Source organism: Salmo salar, chromosome 05 (assembly GCF_965601325.2).
Source record: "Salmo salar chromosome 05, fSalSal1, whole genome shotgun sequence".
Lineage (NCBI taxonomy): Eukaryota > Metazoa > Chordata > Actinopteri > Salmoniformes > Salmonidae > Salmo > Salmo salar.
Window position 1 is genome coordinate 72,734,372 of NC_138295.1, and position 21,561 is coordinate 72,755,932.

The 21,561-nt window shown below is 45.2% G+C and overlaps 1 protein-coding gene across 6 annotated transcripts in view; it reads right to left on the reverse strand.

Moving 5' to 3' along the window:
* LOC106595289 (POU domain, class 2, transcription factor 2) overlaps window positions 1-21,561 on the reverse strand; it is a 66,078-nt gene that overhangs the window by 9,746 nt on the left and 34,771 nt on the right. For 3 of the 6 annotated variants that reach the window (XM_045718730.2, XM_045718729.2, XM_045718737.2), the window contains exons 2-11: window positions 13,195-13,260; window positions 13,024-13,058; window positions 11,808-11,864; window positions 11,335-11,454; window positions 10,748-11,092; window positions 8,939-9,038; window positions 8,573-8,664; window positions 8,262-8,405; window positions 7,982-8,123; window positions 4,359-4,507 (exon numbers count right to left, since the gene is read on the reverse strand). In XM_045718730.2, coding sequence (XP_045574686.1) covers window positions 4,359-4,507; window positions 7,982-8,123; window positions 8,262-8,405; window positions 8,573-8,664; window positions 8,939-9,038; window positions 10,748-11,092; window positions 11,335-11,454; window positions 11,808-11,864; window positions 13,024-13,058; window positions 13,195-13,260 — 1,250 coding nt within the window. The remainder of the gene's footprint in view (window positions 1-4,358; window positions 4,508-7,981; window positions 8,124-8,261; window positions 8,406-8,572; window positions 8,665-8,938; window positions 9,039-10,747; window positions 11,093-11,334; window positions 11,455-11,807; window positions 11,865-13,023; window positions 13,059-13,194; window positions 13,261-21,561) is intronic. The other 3 variants (XM_045718736.2, XM_045718735.2, XM_045718731.2) reach the window with 2 other exon arrangements.

Consider the following 21,561-nt stretch of genomic DNA (forward strand, 5'->3'; position numbering starts at 1 on the left):
TGCATCTTCAACGATTCTCCTGTCGTTACTACCTATGCACCATATGTACAGTGGGGGAAAAAAGTATTTGATCCCCTGCTGATTTTGTACGTTTGCTCACTGATAAAGAAAGGATCAGTCTATAATGTTAATGGTAGGTTTATTTGTACAGTGAGAGACAGAATAACAACAAAAATATCCACAAAAACGCATGCCCAAAATGTTATAAATTGATTTGCATTTTAATGAGGGAAATAAGTATTTGACCCCCTCTCAATCAGAAAGATTTCTGGCTCCCAGGTGTCTTTTATACAGGTAACGAGCTGAGATTAGGAGCACACTCTTAAAGGGAGTGCTCCTAACCGCAGCTTGTTACCTGTAAAAAAGACACCTGTACACAGAAGCAATCAATCAATCAGATTCCAAACTCTCCACCATGGCCAAGACCAAGGAGCTCTCCAAGGATGTCAGGGACAAGATTGTAGACCTACACAAGGCTGGAATGGGCTACAAGAACATCGCCAAGCAGCTTGGTGAGAAGGTGACAACATTTGGTGCGATTATTCGCAAATGGAAGAAACACAAAAGAACTGTCAATATCCCTCGGCCTGGGGCTCCATGCAAGATTTCACCTCGTGGGGTTGCAATGATCATGAGAACAGTGAGGAATCGGCCCAGAACTACACGGGAGGATCTTGTCAATGATCTCAAGGCAGCTGGGACCATAGTCACCCAGAAAACAATTGGTAACACACTACGCCGTGAAGGACTGAAATCCTGCAGCGCCCGCAAGGTCCCCCTGCTCAAGAATACATATGTATGCCCGTCTGAAGTTTGCCAATGAACATCTGAATGATTCAGAGGTTAACTGGTGAAAGTGTTGTGGTCAGATGGGACCAAAATGGAGCTTTTTGGCATCAACTCAACTCGCCGTGTTTGGAGGAGGAGGAATGCTGCCTATGACCCCAAGAACACCATCTCCACCGTCAAACATGTGGGTGGAAACTATGCTTTGGGGGTGTTTTTCTGCTAAGGGGACAGGACAACTTCACCGCATCAAAGGGACGATAGACGGGGCCATGTACCGTCAAATCTTGGGTGAGAACATCCTTCCCTCAGCCAGGGCATTGAAAATGGGTCGTGGATGGGTATTCCAGCATGACAATGACCCAAAACACACGGCCAAGGCAACAAAGGAGTGGCTCAAGAAGAAGCACATTAAGGTCCTGGAGTGGCTTAGCCAGTCTCCAGACCTTAATCCCATAGAAAATCTGTGGAGGGAGCTGAAGGTTCGAGTTGCCAAACGTCAGCCTCAAAAAGATCTGCAAAGAGGAGTGGGACAAAATCCCTCCTGAGTTGTGTGCAAACCTGGTGGCCAACTACAAGAAACGTCTGACCTCTGTGATTGCCAACAAGGGTTTTGCCACCAAGTACTAAGTCATGTTTTGCAGAGGGGTCAAATACGTATTTCCCTCATTGAAATGCAAATCATTTTATAACATTTTTTACATGCGTTTTTTAGGATTTTTGATGTTGTTCTGTCTCTCACTGTTCAAGTAAACCTACCATTAAAATTATAGACCGATCATTTCTTTGTAAGTGGACAAACGTACAAAATCAGCAGGGGATCAAATACTCCCCCCCCCCCCCCCCCACTGTATCTTTCTATACATATAGAATAGTCTCATATTTGAAAATAATACTCTCTTCTTTCATATCAAAGATTCTTCTGTCGTTACTACCTATGCTACTGCCACATTCACTTAGTACTATTCCCAAACACACTCAGTAATCAGCCTTATTACTCCATGTGCATCAGTATCTGCAATTTGGCAGTATGCCCAGAACCTTGATTTGAGAAAGGGATATCTGAGTTTCATGTTCTCAGCTTAGAGAGAAGAAGCCTCATGAGGTATTGGTCCGTCACATGCATGAACCAGTATTGGTCGGTCACATGAAGGAAGCAAACGTTAATTATGAATGATGAACAAGCTAAAATATGCAAATATAATTTGTCCGTCTTTAAGAGAACTAACGGCACTGCCCCGGGTGGAGCTCCTGATTGACATGTGTACTTGGTGCATTGAGTTGGTTGGAACCTCTTCAGCGCGCTGATAATAACCAATGATTCATTTAAGATTGGCTTTGAGTGTCCCTGTGTAGAATTTCCACAATAATTTGGCGTCAACAAACAGGATGATTGAATCTGCCTGCGGAGCTTTTCAGTGGGGGTCTGCGAGGTAAACCGATGGCATATTTTATGAAGCGTGAGGGAAATTCTCATCTGACCAAAAGATGACAAGACCAGCCCAGACCCTTACTGTGAGCTTCCCAGGAGGAGACACATCATCCGCGAACAATTGAGGGATGCGTCTTCTGATTTCAGGAAGTAAATTTAAATGAATTTGTATAAAAATAGAAAAAATACTAATAAAACCAATAAAACTAAAGATCTAAATGGAGGAGGCTACCACTAGTCCTAAGTCAAGTAATAGAATGAAGTGAATGTGGATGTGAGAGTGTGAAAGAGGTGCGTGTCTGAAAGAATGCCCCAACTAGTTCTGTGATCTGAATTCTTCAATCTATAATGTTATCTACGGTTGTTATATATGTATAGGAAGTAACGGCAAGCTAGTCTTAGGAGAAGGCTTGAGTGAGGGCAGAGGCCCCACTGACAATTGTCTGTAGGCATTTATTAGAGAAGTGTCTGTGGTCGAGAACCACTGGGAACTGTTGAAGATACATATGGCATCCACCACCACCCATCGATCTACAGACAGTGAGCACTGACAGGAGAAGCAATTGAAAAGTTTGAGAGAGTAACAGCTGAGATGGGTAAGTGCTGTAACAATATTCATTGATGCCCCCGGACACTGAGATTTCCTTGAGAATATGATATGTGTACCTCTCGGGCTGCTGCACTGTGATCGTTGCTAGTGGTGTGGACATGAATAACTAAAGATGTATAACGTTATATAGGGATTCTGTATGGAGATATGAAAGAAGAGAGTATTAATTCCGAATATGAGGCTATTCTATATGTATAGAAAGATACATATGGTGCATAGGTAGTATTGACAGGAGAATCGTTGAAGATGCACATGGAGTAATAAGGGTGATTACTGAGTGTGTTTGGGAATAAGTGAATGTGGATTTGAAAGTTGTGTGAGTGTGGAAAGGACGTGTTAAGCTGATTGAAATCTGGATAATAAACTGATTGATTTAAATTTGGGACAGAGGTAATAATAATTGAATAAGACACGCTTTTGACAATTTCCAATTATTATTAATCAATTCTATAGTTTGGGTAGCACCAGTGATTTAAGTAAGTAATGTCATCTAAAACTATAATCTGTTTCCATTACGTGGAACTGTGTCCAGAACTGAAGTAGATTCAAGTAAATGTTTTAGTACCGAATATTGAGCTGATAAGCCAGCACCAACCTTTTGAAGGTCCTAGCAGATTTGATAAACAACAGGTTTCATATTTTGACTAGTTTATGTCCCAGGGACATTTTGTACAGAACTGTATGTCAATGCAACAGGTCAAAATGACAATGATTACAAGAGCAGTAAACCTGATTAAGTTTATTTTCTTTCTTCCAGGACTGATGGAATGTCCACTACCAAGTTTTTTTACATGTTTATCAATGATTTTACATTTGAAAGGCTTCCTGAGGCAGGTGCCTTAGGAGAGCAGTTATTGAGACCATATATTATATTTGTACCCGGATCCAGTTGTTAACTTCTTTGGGATAGGGGGCGGTATTTTGACGTCCGGATGAAAAGCGTGCCCAAAGTAAACTGCCTGCTACTCAGGCCCAGAAGCTAGGATATGCATATAATTGGTAGATTTGGATAGAACACACTCTAAAGTTTCTAAAACTGTTACAATAATGTCTGTGAGTATAACAGAACTGAAATGGCAGGCAAAAGCCCGAGGACAAACCATCAAAGAAATGGCTGGTACTTTTATAATAGGGCGAAATCGTCCCCGATTGCAGTTCCTAGGGCTTCCACTAGATGCCAACATTCTTTAGAAAGAGTTTCAGGCTGGTTTTTGGAAAAATGAGCGAAAAGTTGTAGTTTTTCTAAGTGGCTCCCATTTTGGCTGTAGTGTTTCCAAGTGCATGGCCGAGAGAGCGCGTTCTTTTTGTTTATCTCCGGTAAAGACAATAACGATTCTCCATCTTAGATTATATAGTTTATTTGTGTATTAGGGTTTCCCTCCTTCAAAATGCATCCCAAACGTTACGGGGCTGCCCCAGGTGGAGCTCCTGATTGACATGTGTACTTGGTGCATTGAGTTGGTTGGAACCTCTCCATCGCGCTGATTGTCCCTGTGTAGAATTTCCACGACAATTTGTCATGTCTCTCACCGTGATGAAGGCTCTCTCCAGGGCCACGCGGACGTTAGTCTCGATGCTGGTTCTTTTCTTCCTGCGTCGGCCCGGCAGGCCCTCAAAGCCCATTGAGGAAGAGGACAGAGAGCTGGGGCTGGGCATAGTACTGTCTGTGGACATGGTCTCTGTCAAACAGAGAGATTGATTAGTGGGATGATTTAAAATCACACAAACTGGTATCCTCATTCTACAGATATATCTTCATTAACTCAAGGTTACATTCAATCAGATCCAACCCACATGTAACGAGAGTGTTCAGAGGCGACATCAAACGAAGGGTTTCACTTTATGCTGATGACTTGCTTCTCTATATCTCAAACCCCGATGTATCCTTACCCATTGTGCTATCTGTTCTTAATGCATTTGGCTAGTCTCTGGTTACAAGTTAAACCTGAATAAGAGCAAGCTTTTCCATTTAAATGTGGCAGCTCGTAACTACCCATTACACACATTTTCATTCAGAGTAGTTCTCAACAAATGTACATACTTGGGGGTACATGTCATAGACAAATTTGATAGCCTTAAAAAGGTTAACTTTACTCCTCCTTACTCTGGTGGAGAAACATTTTGAACGATGGTCACTACTCCCCCTATCATTAGCTGGTCGAATTAATTCGGTTAAAATGAATACCCTTCCTAAATTCTCCTACCTCTTTCAATGTGAACCTATTTTTATTTCCAAATCTTTTTCCGCAAACTAGATGGGATTATCTCCCACTTCATCTGGAAGTCTGGAACTTCCGTGTAATTCAGTACTTGATCCGTGTAGATACCAAACATATCATTCCAGCATGGTTGAAGATAGAATCTTCCTCATGTATGCCATCTTCACTGATTGCTTTGGCACATTCCCCTATTCATTCTGCTACTTCAAGTTATACCTAAAACATTTTAGTAAAAACCACTCTCAAGATCTGGAACCAGTTTAGACATCACTTTGGTTTGCAAGGGCCCCTCTACTCAGAAATAACGTTATTGACGGCACGTTTGCATCTTTCCAACAACTCTCAGATAAATTCCACCTTCCGAATAGTAATTTCTTTAGATATCTACAAGTGCGCAGCTTTGTCCATGACATGACCTCTCAATTCCCCAGTCTTCCTGTGGGCCTCCCACTGATGCATTTATCCCACCATCCCCAACAGTAAAAGGTATTATTTCTTATAGCTATGATCAAATTTCCTCTCTTCACAATCCTTCATTCGCAGCTATTAAAACTTTATGGGAACAGGATCTAGGTGATGAGTTGACTGATGAATCTAGAGGCGAAAGAAACGCACACCTGTTTAGGTGAGGTGCTGGCTAGAGGAGTAGATCACCTGTTTAGGCGAGGTGCTGGCTAGAGGAGTAGAACACCTGTTTAGGCGAGGTGCTGGCTAGAGGAGTAGAACACCTGTTTAGGCGAGGTGCTGGCTAGAGGAGTAGAACACCTGTTTAGGCGAGGTGCTGGCTAGATGAGTAGAACACCTGTTTAGGCGAGGTGCTGGCTAGAGGAGTAGAACACCTGTTTAGGCGAGGTGCTGGCTAGAGGAGTAGAACACCTGTTTAGGCGAGGTGCTGGCTAGATGAGTAGAACACCTGTTTAGGCGAGGTGCTGGCTAGAGGAGTAGAACACCTGTTTAGGCGAGGTGCTGGCTAGAGGAGTAGAACACCTGTTTAGGCGAGGTGCTGGCTAGAGGAGTAGAACACCTGTTTAGGCGAGGTGCTGGCTAGAGGAGTAGAACACCTGTTTAGGCGAGGTGCTGGCTAGAGGAGTAGAACACCTGTTTAGGCGAGGTGCTGGCTAGAGGAGTAGAACACCTGTTTAGGCGAGGTGCTGGCTAGAGGAGTAGAACACCTGTTTAGGCGAGGTGCTGGCTAGAGGAGTAGAACACCTGTTTAGGCGAGGTGCTGGCTAGAGGAGTAGAACACCTGTTTAGGTGAGGTGCTGGCTAGAGGAGTAGAACACCTGTTTAGGCGAGGTGCTGGCTAGAGGAGTAGAACACCTGTTTAGGCGAGGTGCTGGCTAGAGGAGTAGAACACCTGTTTAGGCGAGGTGCTGGCTAGATGAGTAGAACACCCGGAAAAGAAAAGGTGAGCCGCACACTCTAGGGGCTCAGATGCAATAATGTAATAACCTAATAACCAACGTTTCCACAGACAAGCTGTCTTCATCAGGGTAAACAGAGTTGACTGATGACACATGGGAAGGTATTCTGCATCATGTCCACTCCTCTTCTATTTGTGCCAAACATGGTTTGATCCAATGCAAAATCCTCCACCACACTCACTGGACTAAACTCAGGCTTTCTAACATCTATCCTGATGTCCACACTGTTTACGACAGGTGTCGGCAAGTTCCTGCTTCATTAATACGTATGTTTTGGTCCTGCTCTTCTCTACATAACTAGTGGTCTGCCATCTTTGATACCATATCTAAAGTATTACAGGTACCTTTTGCAACTACTGCCATAACATCATTATTTGGGGTAATACCTGATACTATAACACTACCAAAACACACATCTGACTTTGTAGCCTTTGTTGGCAAGAAGGTTGATTTTACTTCTGTGGAAGTCGCCCTCTCCTCCTCATTTCGTGTGGATTAAAGATCTCTTACACTTCAGTAAATTGGAGAAGATAAAATATACCCTTCTTCTGACAAATTCTACAAAATGTGGCAACCTTTCTTTACCTGTGTAGAGACACTAGCTTTGTATTTAATCTCACCTTTGTGAATGTTTAATATTAGCCTGTCTTATTATTATAATTGTTCTATTCGTTTTGAAGATGAGCCATGTTTGTTGTTTCTAATGTTTTGTTATGAATGTATTACTTAAGTCTTTTATATTTTTGTATGGGCATATACATTCCTACCTCATTTCCATGGTATATCGAATGTATAAAACCATGTGCAATGTACTGTATTTCAAGCATTGTTTCCTATAACTGTGAAAAGAAATACCAATAAAAAGAGTTGAAACATTTTTTACAAATAAAGTTTCATTCATTCTCCAGATTAATGCAACTTGGGGATTGGTTAATTAATCAACTGATGTATTGATTGATTCAAAGTGTCATACACCTTTCTCCTTTACCAATTCCCTCACCTCCTCTCTCCTCCCCTCCCCTCCCATCCTCCTTCTCCTCTCCCCTCCCCTCCCATCCTCCCCCTCCTCTCCTCTCCCCTCCCATCCTCCCCCTCCCATCCTCCTTCTCCTCTCCCCTCCCCTCCCATCCTCCCCCTCCTCTCCCCTCCCATCCTCCCCCTCCTCTCTCCTCCCCTCCCTCTCCTCTCTCCTCCCCTCCCATCCTCCCTCTCCTCTCTCCTCCCCTCCCTCTCCTCTCTCCTCCCCTCCCATCCTCCCTCTCCTCTCTCCTCCCCTCCCATCCTCCCTCTCCTCTCTCCTCCCCTCCCATCCTCCCTCTCCTCTCTCCTCCCCTCCCATCCTCCCTCTCCTCTCTCTCCCCTCCCATCCTCCCTCTCCTCTCTCCTCCCTCTCCTCTCTCCTCCCCTCCCATCCTCCCTCTCCTCTCTCCTCCCCTCCCATCCTCCCTCTCCTCTCTCCTCCCCTCCCATCCTCCCGTCCTCTCCTTCATCCCCCACCCTCCCCTCTCACCTGCATCATTGAGCCACTTCTCCAGTAGTGGTTTGAGTTTACACATGTTCTTAAAGCTCAGGTTGAGGGCCTCGAAGCGAGAGATGGTGGTCTGGCTGAAATCATTCCCATATAGCTTCCCCATGGCCATTCCCACGTCACCCTGAGAGAGCGAGGGAGGGAGGAAAACAGGGAGTTAGCACACACACACACACACACACACACACACACACACACACACACACACACACACACACACACACACACACACACACACACACACACACACAGAAAGGCGTACCTGTGTAAAGCCCAGTTTGATGCGTCTCTGTTTGAAGGTGCGGGCGAACACCTCCAGTTCCTCCAGGTCACTGGGCTCCTCGGGGTGAGAGGTCACAGAGGACACAGAGGTCATGACCCCACTGCCCTCCATAGTCTTGTCTCTCTACAGGGGGAGAGGGGGAGGAGGAAAAAGAGAGTGGGAGAGCGAGAATTATATAGCAGAAGAGAGGCGTTTACTGGATATGACAGAATGATGAGAAGAGATGTTTGTTGGAAAGAGCCGGGCCTGTAGCCTCTCTCAAAGCCTGGGTGTTTCCTCTGTTGTCCTACCTGTGCTTGGAGCCCCAGCCTGGTGGGAGCGGACAGGAGGCTCCCTTGGTTTTGTTGAGGTAGCTGAATCAGATTTGGTGTTGATAGCAGTCCTGAGGAGTGAAGAAGTGAGGGAATCAGTAGGCCTATGATCAGTTATGTGAACAAACAACACATGTAATATTCCACAAAGCTCCATGGTCGATCAGAGAATCCAATAGGCATTCTAGTATTAGACAGTTGAAGAACCTGTTAATGGTTGTTAACAGTTGGCACTTCTAAATAAATGAAATCTGTTTGTTGATAGTTGGAACATCTACAGCCCATCTTCAGGGCACTGTCCCAATAGAATAGAACCAGTGGTAGTGGCTAGTGCGAGGAGCCCACCTTGCTGCCCTTGGTGCTGTTGGAGGAGGAACTGAGGAGACTGCAGGTGGTGTCCTGGTACCAGAACCAACTGCTGCAGCTGCAACAACTGCTGGATGTCCTGCAGGGAGACAGGAAGACAGAACAGAGATCAGAGATGGAGAGAACAGAGGGGTCAGAGATGGAGAGAACAGAGGGGTCAGAGATGGAGAGAACAGAGGGATCAGAGATGGAGAGAACAGAGGGGTCAGAGATGGAGAGAACAGAGGGGTCAGATGGAGAGAACAGAGGGGTCAGAGATGGAGAGAACAGAGGGGTCAGAGATGGAGAGAACAGAGGGGTCAGATGGAGAGAACAGAGGGATCAGAGATGGAGAGAACAGAGGGATCAGAGATGGAGAGAACAGAGGGGTCAGAGATGGAGAGAACAGAGGGGTCAGAGATGGAGAGAACAGAGGGGTCAGAGATGGAGAGAACAGAGGGGTCAGATGGAGAGAACAGAGGGATCAGAGATGGAGAGAACAGAGGGATCAGAGATGGAGAGAACAGAGGGGTCAGAGATGGAGAGAACAGAGGGGTCAGATGGAGAGAACAGGGGTCAGAGATGGAGAGAACAGAGGGGTCAGAGATGGAGAGAACAGATGGGTCAGAGATGGAGAGAACAGAGGGATCATAGATGGAGGGATCAGAGATGGAGAGAACAGAGGGGTCAGAGATGGAGAGAACAGAGAGGTCAGAGATGGAGAGAACAGAGAGGTCAGAGATGGAGAGAACAGAGGGATCAGAGATGGAGAGAACAGAGGGATCAGAGATGGAGAGAACAGAGGGGTCAGATGGAGAGAACAGAGGGATCAGAGATGGAGAGAACAGAGGGATCAGAGATGGAGAGAACAGAGGGATCAGAGATGGAGAGAACAGAGGGATCAGAGATGGAGAGAACAGAGGGGTCAGATGGAGAGAACAGAGGGATCAGAGATGGAGAGAACAGAGGGATCAGAGATGGAGAGAACAGAGGGGTCAGAGATGGAGAGAACAGAGGGGTCAGAGATGGAGAGAACAGAGGGATCAGAGATGGAGAGAACAGAGGGATCAGAGATGGAGAGAACAGAGGGATCAGAGATGGAGAGAACAGAGGGGTCAGAGATGGAGAGAACAGAGGGGTCAGAGATGGAGAGAACAGAGGGATCAGAGATGGAGAGAACAGAGGGATCAGAGATGGAGAGAACAGAGATGGAGAGAACAGATGGGTCAGAGATGGAGAGAACAGAGGGGTCAGAGATGGAGAGAACAGAGGGGTCAGATGGAGAGAACAGAGGGATCAGAGATGGAGAGAACAGAGGGGTCAGAGATGGAGAGAACAGAGGGGTCAGATGGAGAGAACAGAGGGGTCAGATGGAGAGAACAGAGGGATCAGAGATGGAGAGAACAGAGGGGTCAGATGGAGAGAACAGAGGGGTCAGAGATGGAGAGAACAGAGGGGTCAGATGGAGAGAACAGAGGGATCAGAGATGGAGAGAACAGAGGGATCAGAGATGGAGAGAACAGAGGGATCAGAGATGGAGAGAACAGAGGGATCAGAGATGGAGAGAACAGAGGGGTCAGAGATGGAGAGAACAGAGGGGTCAGAGTGGAGAGAACACAGATGTACAGAGAACAAATGAAAACAACCCCTTCATATAGAGGCCAAGAGAAAAGACTGAAAGAACAGCAGAGCAACACAAGCAATAAAAGAAAAGATCAATAAAACGGAGGATCCCAGACTGTCTCCTGAATCAAGACCCTTCCCCACCTCTTCCCAGCCAGGATGTGCCTTGTGATTGGTTGTCAGTACCTGGGCGGTGAGCTGAATTGGCTGAGAGAGGGTGAGCTGGGGATGAGTGGGCGGGACAGGGACAGGTTGACCTGTCTGTTCCTGTGTGCTCTGTCCCTGTCCCTGGGGCTGTGATTGGCCCTGCTGCCCTGTCTGTCCCGCCTGCTGTTGCTGGGCATGTTGATTGGCTGCTGCGGCTGCCTGAGCTTGCTGATTGGCTTGGGCGGCTGCGTGGGCTGCATGAGCTGCGTGAGCTGCGTGAGCTGCGTTGGACTGCTGAACAGACTGCTGCACAGCTGCAGCTAGAAGCTGAGCCTGAGCCTGCTGCAGTAACAACTGCTGCTGAGCCGGCAAGAGAGCCGTCAACTGAGAAAGGGACACCAAGCGAGAGAGAGACACAGAGAAAGAGAGCGAGAGAGGAACAGAGAGAGAAAGAAGGGGAGGGAGGGAGGGAGGGCAGAGAGATGCAGAGGGTATGTGAAAGAGCAGAGAAAAGGAATAAAGTATAAAGCAGTGAACTCAAGCCAGACAATAAGCATGTGTCTGTGTTTTTGAGAGTGTGCATCAATGTGTGTTTTGTTTGTTAAGCCTCTTCCTCCTTGTCTTACCCCTGCCAGTTGGGAGCCAGTCAGCATGAGCTGTGTGTGTGGGAGGGGCGTCTGTGAGGGGGCGTGGCTGTGGTGGGGAGGAGGGCCCGGGGACATCTCACCACATTCTTCCATCTTATTCTGAGAGGAGGAGAGAGAACGAGGGATACAGTTAAACGAAGCTGACTGTTCTGCTCTGTCTGCTGTGGTAACCTGCATGCCAAACAGGAAGGTGCCTGCCTTTTCTTTAGAAACAAGGGATAGTCATCCCTTCTTCCTGGAATGGGCATGTCCAAACTGGCTAGTCTGACTGTTTTGCATACCTGTCAATCTGTATGCAAATGTTGCAAAATACTCTATAGTGTGGCCACACAAAACACACATGTACACACACACACACACACACACACACACACACACACACACACACACACACACACACACACACACACACACACACACACACACACACACACACACACACACACACACACCTTGTTGCTGCTGAGGGTTGGAGAAAGGTGAAAGGGACTGATTTTCATCTGCTGAAGCTGTAATAAGGACAAGAACCATCAGTACAGATAAACATAAATGATCATAAAAAAGACTAGACTGCTGCATGATTGTCACCATTGAACATGACTAACTGATTATTATGTTTCCTAATGGTACAGCGCATTCGGAAAGTATTCAGACCCCTTGACCTTTTCCACATTTTGTTACATTACAACCTTATTCTAAAATTGATCAAATGTACTTTTTTCCTCATCAATCTACACAATCTGACAGAGCTCCAGAGTTCCTCTGTGGAGATAGGAGAACCTTCCAGAAGGACAACCATCTCTGCAGCACTCCACCATTCAGCCACTCCTCAGTAAAAGGCACATGACAGCCCGCTTGGAGTTTGCCAAAACCTAAAGACTCTCAGACCATGAGAAACATGATTGCCAAGCGTCACGTCTGGAGGAAACCTGGCACCATCTCTATGGTGAAGCATAGTGGTGGCAGCAGCATCATGCTGTGGGGATGTTTTTCAGCGGCAGGGACTGGGAGACTAGTCCGGATCGAGGGAAAATGAATGGAGCAAAGTACAGAGAGCTCCTTGATGAAAACCTGCTCCAGAGCGCTCAGGACCTCAGGCTGGGGCGAAGGTTCACCTTCCAACAGGACAATGACCCTAAGCACACAGCCAAGACAACGCAGGAGTGGCTTCGGGACAAGCCTCTGAATATCCTTGAGTGGCCCAGCCAGAGCCCGGACTTAAACCCGATCGAACATCTCTGGTGAGACCTGAAAATAGCTGTGCAGCGATGCTCCACATCCAACCTGACAGAGCTTGAGAGGATCTGCAGAGAAGAATGGGAGAAACTCCTCAAATATAGGTGTGCCAAGCTTGTAGCTTGTAGCTCAAGAAGACTTGAGGCTGTAATCGCTGCCAAAGGTGCTTCAACAAAGTACTGAGTAAAGGGTCTGATATTTCAGTTATTTATTTTTAATACATTTGCAAACATTTCTAAAAAACTGTTTTTGCTTTGTCATTATGCGGTATTGTGTGTAGCTTGACGAGGGGGGAAAAAAACAAATTTTAGCAATTTTAGAATAAGTCTGTAAAGTAACAAAATGTGGAAAAAGTCAAGGGGTCTGAATGCACAGTATATTACCAGTGATATCAGTACTGAAATGAAGGTGAAGAACCAAGCAGACACTAACCTGATGATTTGAGTCAGGACCATTCCTCTCTGAGTCTGTGTGGGGGGATAGGAAACAATTAGAAATTCATCACACACACACACACACACACACACACACACACACACACACACACACACACACACACACACACACACACACACACACACACACAGACAGACAGACAAATACCTGTGCTCTCCATTGGAGAGTCAGCCCCTGTGTTCTCAACCTCAACTGGCTTTGACATCCTGATTTCTATGGGAACGAGAGAGAGAGAGGGAGAGCAAGAGAGAGACAGAGAAATACAGAGGGAGGGAGAGACAGAGAGAGGGAGAGAGAGACCGAGAGAGACAGAGACAAGAGAGAGAGAGAGAGAGAGAGAGAGAGAGAGAGAGAGAGAGAGAGAGGGGAGAAAGGAGAGAGACGGAGAGAGCAGATGATTAGGTTTAATGACTAATGACATGTGAGTCAGCATGTTCAGGTTCAGTTGAAGCATTATACAGATAATCACATAGCAATAGAAAAAATAGAAAGTGCAAATGCTTTCGGTTGATGCTACGGGTGCTGAAATGAGATCACACCGCAGTATTGGCTTTTGTGTATGCGGTGATATGTTTTGCTGTGCAGCCTCCGTTCATTCTTTCCTATATGTACAGAGGTGTTTGTTTGGTCTAACAATAGGTGCTACAGAGGTTTGAGTGGGAACAGAACCCTACTAGACACCTCTATACTGATGTTACTCACTGTAGTGTCATCATTACACCACACCACACCCCACCCCGCTATACTACACCACAACACTTCCTCCTTCCTCTCCTCTCCTCTCCTCTCTACTGTACAGACAGTCAGTCAGGGCTGGGACTGTCCCCATAGACAGAGAATCAAGGGGTGTGAGGGGGAGAGGGAGGGAAAGAGAGAGGAGGAACACGGGGTGGAATGGGAGAGTGGGCTGGGGCGGGTAGAAAGATTTAAAGAGATAGAGAGCGAGAGAGGGGCGGTGAGGGGTACACAATTCACTGTAAATAAAATAAAAAGTGAATTATGTTAAGTTAATTATTTTTAAAATAAGTTACCGTAACAGATGTTTCATTTGGCAGTTACTGTATTAACTACTTATGAGAAGCCACAATATCTACACAGACACTGGTCTTTGCTGACACACTCCCTCCCTCACACCAACTTCCCTTTTATGAAAACATGCAAATCCACCCAACGAACAACTAATTATATCTGCCACCTGCATTATTAAAAACATTCCTCTCTCTCTCCCCCTTCCTCACAGTTCTCTCTATCACTTCTCCCCCCCCCTCTCTCTCTCCCCCTTCCTCACAGTTCTCTCTATCACTTCTCCCCCCTCTCTCTCTCTCTCTCTCCCCCTTCCTCACAGTTCTCTCTATCACTTCTCCCCCCTCTCTCTCTCTCGGTTCCAGTATATAGGATGAGTGCTCAGAGTAACATAAATGCTTGTTTTTTTATTCTCAAAGATGACAAAATCCAGTTTCACCTTTTCAAGTCATAACAAAATGAAACTGTGAAACGACAACACAAATTAACAAATACAACCAACAGACTAAGTAAGCTACTATGTCCGTAACAGGTTATTATCTACAGTACCAGTCAAAAGTTTGATGTCTTCACTATTATTCTACAATGTAGAAAATAGTAAAAATAAAGGAAAAGCCCTTGAATGAGTAGGTGTTCAAACTTCTGACTGGTACTGTATATGAGTAATGGCATAGTACTACAGAGACTTCCCTTGTATTGGCCTCTGAGCTATGGAGCAGGACCACAGTATGTGAGTGGAGGGGTGCTGAGTGTGCCCAATTTAACTGGAGCCTGGAGCGAGATTCCCAAAGGCTGGAGTGTTGGCCTTCTAGCCCGCTCCAATTTAGCTCCAATAGTGCTCCAGTAGCGCTCACTTCAGGAGCTCAGGGCCTGCCCGGCCCAGCATGCATTTGTCTGCTGCTATAGTCCCTTGCTTTAGCTACTGTCATGGAGTTTGCTAAATATTTTCATAAAGAAACTTATCAAACACGCATGTGCAAAATCAAGGTGACAAAGATGAGGACCAAGAGCAAGAGAGGAAGTGTGGTGATGTAATGACCACAACAAAGAAGAGAGGGAGTGTGGTGATGTAATGACCACAACAAAGAAGAGAGGGAGTGTGGTGATGTAATGACCACAACAAAGAAGAGAGGGAGTGTGGTGATGTAATGACCACAACAAAGAAGAGAGGGAGTGTGGTAATGTAATGACCACAACAAAGAAGAGAGGGAGTGTGGTGATGTAATGACCACAACAAAGAAGAGAGGGAGTGTGGTGATGTAATGACCACAACAAAGAAGAGAGGGAGTGTGGTGATGTAATGTCCACAACAAAGAAGAGAGGGAGTGTGGTGATGTAATGTCCACAACAAAGAAGAGAGGGAGTGTGGTGATGTAATGACCACAACAAAGAAGAGAGGGAGTGTGGTGATGTAATCAAAGAAGAGAGGAAGTGTGGTGATGTAATGACCACAACAAAGAAGAGAGGGAGTGTGGTGATGTAATGTCCACAACAAAGAAGAGAGGGAGTGTGGTGATGTAATGACCACAACAAAGAAGAGAGGGAGTGTGGTGATGTAATGTCCACAACAAAGAAGAGAGGGAGTGTGGTGATGTAATGTCCACAACAAAGAAGAGAGGGAGTGTGGTGATGTAATGTCCACAACAAAGAAGAGAGGGAGTGTGGTGATGTAATGTCCACAACAAAGAAGAGAGGGAGTGTGGTGATGTAATGTCCACAACAAAGAAGAGAGGGAGTGTGGTGATGTAATGTCCACAACTAAAGAATCATTGTGGAATCTGAAAAGACATATATCCCAAAAGCATGATGGTGTACTTACTATGTGCGCATGCTAAAAGAAAGGAACAAGGTGGGTAGATAACTAAGTCTGTCATTGTATCAAAGTATTTATAAACAAAAAATCGGATTTCTTAAATGTTTTCGTAACTTTTTGTTCTATTATCAATACAATAGGCATAATTGATTTTGGCCCAATAGGCCTGGCATATTTTGCCTATAAACCTTAAGGCCTACCTATAGAAAACATTTCAAACAACTCTGCATCTCTGCCCAGCCTGGGGTGGCCAACAGAGTGTTTATCATCCCCAGTGGCTCTGCAGGTGTAGAGAGGATATTCTCTGCTGCTGGCCTGCTCTCCAGGAACCATCGCTTGAGACAGAAGCCACAGACTGGCCAAACTGGTGTTTCTAAAAATGAATTCAAAGGCACTGTAGACTGAGCCTGATAGAAAGATGGCGCTGACAGAGGGCTGCCTCGCTTCTAGTCCTTCACAAGCATTTCGCTGCACTAACATCTGCTAACCATGCGTATGTGATCAATAACATTTGATTTGATTTAATAAGGCATTTTTCATTTAATTTGTAAGTTAGTCACAGCCTATATGCTCAATTTATAGAGTATAATGATTTATTTTTAATACAACAAAATGTTGTTTAAATGTTGAGTGCTTAATGTCATTGACTCCCTACCAGCCTAGTGTGTCGCGCTCGCAAATGCTTCACAATGTATTTCTTTGTAGGCTATAGCCTTGAAATAATTAAATAATATAGCCTAAATAATTCGTTTCCGTTCCTTCTTAGGCTCCCTATCTGGCTCCAGACCTGTTTAGAGTGTTTAGATGCTGTTTAATATGACATGTAGCCTATTTAATATTATAAGCGCTTCTCACATTCCCCTTTTCATGTTTATTAAAATACTTTTCATTCAAATCATTTGGTTTGGTAGGTCCAAGTAGTCACCGCTCCAACAGCTATGAGCTTGATTTCTGACCGCTCCACTCACATACTCTGAGCAGGACCAATTACCAACCAATAGGGGGTAGTAGTGAGACACTGAACACATTTACCAACAATTACTAAATGTTATTTATTTTATTTAACTAGGCAAGTCAGTTAAGAACAAATTCTTATTTACAATGACGGCCTACCCCGGCCAAATCCTAACAACGCTGGACCAATTGTGCACCTTCCTATGGGACTCCCAATCATGGCCCGTTGTAATACAGCCTGGAATCGAACCAGGGTCGGTAGTAACGCCTCTAGCACTGAGATGCAGTGCCTTAAGACTGCTGCGCCACTCAGGAGCGCAGCGGTCTAGGACACTATTATTGACATGTAGTGTATTGAATAGCAACAAGGCTATTCAATACCAGGCCTCAATGTCTGTAGAGCTGCTGGGGTTCATTTCTCCACAGTAGTTCAATGATTGATTCATGTTGTTGATTGGCCAGAGAGTCCACTTGCCTGGAGACCCAGGTCTGAATCAGTTAAACCAAACCAATGAAAACCATCGAGGCCCAGATGTCTGAACAAGCTATATCCAGGCTGGTTAACACAGAACAGAGGAAGGCAGGGGCAGTATATTGAACAAGCTATATCCAGGCTGGTTAACACAGAACAGAGGAAGGCAGGGGCAGTATATTGAACAAGCTATATCCAGGCTGGTTAACACAGAACAGAGGAAGGCAGGGGCAGTATATTGAACAAGCTATATCCAGGCTGGTTAACACAGAACAGAGGAAGGCAGGGGCAGTATATTGAACAAGCTATATCCAGGCTGGTTAACACAGAACAGAGGAAGGTAGGGGCAGTATATTGAACAAGCTATATCCAGGCTGGTTAACACAGAACAGAGGAAGGCAGGGGCAGTATATTGAACAAGCTATATCCAGGCTGGTTAACACAGAACAGAGGAAGGTAGGGGCAGTATATTGAACAAGCTATATCCAGGCTGGTTAACACAGAACAGAGGAAGGCAGGGGCAGTATATTGAACAAGCTATATCCAGGCTGGTTAACACAGAACAGAGGAAGGCAGGGGCAGTATATTGAACAAGCTATATCCAGGCTGGTTAACACAGAACAGAGGAAGGCAGGGGCAGTATATTGAACAAGCTATATCCAGGCTGGTTAACACAGAACAGAGGAAGGCAGGGGCAGTATATTGAACAAGCTATATCCAGGCTGGTTAACACAGAACAGAGGAAGGCAGGGGCAGTATATTGAACAAGCTATATCCAGGCTGGTTAACACAGAACAGAGGAAGGCAGGGGCAGTATATTGAACAAGCTATATCCAGGCTGGTTAACACAGAACAGAGGAAGGCAGGGGCAGTATATTGAACAAGCTATATCCAGGCTGGTTAACACAGAACAGAGGAAGGCAGGGGCAGTATATTGAACAAGCTATATCCAGGCTGGTTAACACAGAACAGAGGAAGGCAGGGGCAGTATATTGAACAAGCTATATCCAGGCTGGTTAACACAGAACAGAGAAAGGCAGGGGCAGTATATTGAACAAGCTATATCCAGGCTGGTTAACACAGAACAGAGGAAGGTAGGGGAAGTATATTGAACAAGCTATATCCAGGCTGGTTAACACAGAACAGAGGAAGGCAGGGGCAGTATATTGAACAAGCTATATCCAGGCTGGTTAACACAGAACAGAGAAAGGCAGGGGCAGTATATTGAACAAGCTATATCCAGGCTGGTTAACACAGAACAGAGGAAGGCAGGGGCAGTATATTGAACAAGCTATATCCAGGCTGGTTAACACAGAACAGAGGAAGGCAGGGGCAGTATATTGAACAAGCTATATCCAGGCTGGTTAACACAGAACAGAGGAAGGTAGGGGCAGTATATTGAACAAGCTATATCCAGGCTGGTTAACACAGAACAGAGGAAGGCAGGGGCAGTATATTGAACAAGCTATATCCAGGCTGGTTAACACAGAACAGAGGAAGGCAGGGGCAGTATATTGAACAAGCTATATCCAGGCTGGTTAACACAGAACAGAGGAAGGCAGGGGCAGTATATTGAACAAGCTATATCCAGGCTGGTTAACACAGAACAGAGGAAGGCAGGGGCAGTATATTGAACAAGCTATATCCAGGCTGGTTAACACAGAACAGAGGAAGGTAGGGGCAGTATATTGAACAAGCTATATCCAGGCTGGTTAACACAGAACAGAGGAAGGCAGGGGCAGTATATTGAACAAGCTATATCCAGGCTGGTTAACACAGAACAGAGGAAGGCAGGGGCAGTATATTGAACAAGCTATATCCAGGCTGGTTAACACAGAACAGAGGAAGGCAGGGGCAGTATATTGAACAAGCTATATCCAGGCTGGTTAACACAGAACAGAGGAAGGCAGGGGCAGTATATTGAACAAGCTATATCCAGGCTGGTTAACACAGAACAGAGGAAGGCAGGGGCAGTATATTGAACAAGCTATATCCAGGCTGGTTAACACAGAACAGAGGAAGGCAGGGGCAGTATATTGAACAAGCTATATCCAGGCTGGTTAACACAGAACAGAGGAAGGCAGGGGCAGTATATTGAACAAGCTATATCCAGGCTGGTTAACACAGAACAGAGAAAGGCAGGGGCAGTATATTGAACAAGCTATATCCAGGCTGGTTAACACAGAACAGAGGAAGGTAGGGGCAGTATATTGAACAAGCTATATCCAGGCTGGTTAACACAGAACAGAGGAAGGCAGGGGCAGTATATTGAACAAGCTATATCCAGGCTGGTTAACACAGAACAGAGAAAGGCAGGGGCAGTATATTGAACAAGCTATATCCAGGCTGGTTAACACAGAACAGAGGAAGGTAGGGGCAGTATATTGAACAAGCTATATCCAGGCTGGTTAACACAGAACAGAGGAAGGCAGGGGCAGTATATTGAACAAGCTATATCCAGGCTGGTTAACACAGAACAGAGGAAGGCAGGGGCAGTATATTGAACAAGCTATATCCAGGCTGGTTAACACAGAACAGAGGAAGGCAGGGGCAGTATATTGAACAAGCTATATCCAGGCTGGTTAACACAGAACAGAGGAAGGCAGGGGCAGTATATTGAACAAGCTATATCCAGGCTGGTTAACACAGAACAGAGGAAGGCAGGGGCAGTATATTGCTTGTGACAGTCAGGAGTTTTTTTTCTACAAACACAGGGTCTGCTAGGGGAAGCAGTGGTCAGACAGAAAAGCCCATTGGCTGTTCCTCACCAATGACATGCACTTCAGATCTAACCACAGGAAGGATCCCTCTAAAATAGACAGATTTTCTCCATATCTTAATTTAGTCCGAACAACTCAGATATGAGGAAGCAATTTAATGTTAGTGGTATATAGTGAGGGTAGTAGTGTATATACAGTGTTAGTGGTATGTAGTGAGGGTAGTAGTGTATATACAGTGTTAGTGGTATGTAGTGAGGGTAGTAGTGTATATACAGTGTTAGTGGTATGTAGTGAGGGTAGTAGTGTATATACAGTGTTAGTGGTATGTAGTGAGGGTAGTAGTGTATATACAGTGTTAGTGGTATGCAGTGAGGGTAGTAGTGTATATACAGTGTTAGTGGTATGTAGTGAGGGTAGAGGTGTATATACAGTGTTAGTGGTATGTAGTGTATATACAGTGTTAGTGGTATATTTACATGTACATTTTAGTCATTTAGCAGACGATCTTATCCAGAGCGACTTACAGTAGTGAATGCATACATTTCATACATTTCTTTTCTGTGCTGGCCCCCCGTATATAGGGTAGTAGTGTATATACAGTGTTAGTGGTATGTAGTGAGGGTAGTAGTGTATATACAGTGTTAGTGGTATGTAGTGAGGGTAGTAGTGTATATACAGTGTTAGTGGTATGTAGTGAGGGTAGTAGTGTATATATATTTTTATTTATTTGACCTTTATTTAACCAGGTAGGCTAGTTGAGAACAAGTTCTCATTTACAACTGCGACCTGGCCAAAATAAAGCACAGCAGTTCGACACATACAACAACACAGAGTTACACATGGAATAAACAAACATACAGTCAATAATACTGTTGAAAAAAGAAAAATCTATATACAGTGACTGCAAATGAGGTAAGATAAGGGAGGTAAGGCAATAAATAGGCCATGGTGGCAAAGTAATTACAATATAGCAATTAGACACTGGAATGGTAGATGTGAGGAAGATGAATGTGCAAGTAGAGATACTGGGGGGGAAAGGAGCAAGATAAATAAATAAATACAGTATGGGGATGAGGTAGTTGGATGAGCTGTTTACAGATGGGTTATGTACAGGTGCAGTGATCTGTGAGCTGCTCTGACAGCTGGTGCTTAAAGCTAGTGAGGGAGGTAAGAGTCTCCAGCTTCAGTGATTTTTGCAGTTTGTTCCAGTCATTGGCAGCAGAGAACTGGAAAGAAAGGCAGCCAAAGTAGGAATTGTCTTTGGGGGTGACCAGTGAAATATACCTGCTGGAGCGCGTGCTACAGGTGGGTGCTGCTATGGTGACCAGTGAGCTGAGATAAGGGGGGACTTTACCTAGCAGAGACTTGTTGATGACCTGGAGCCAGTGGGTTTGCCGACGAGTATAAAGCGATGGCCAGCCAACGAGAGCGTACAGGTCGTAGTGGTGGGTAATATATGGGGCTTTGGTGACAAAACGGATGGCACTGTGATAGACTGCATACAACTTGTTGAGTAGAGTGGTGGAGGCTAT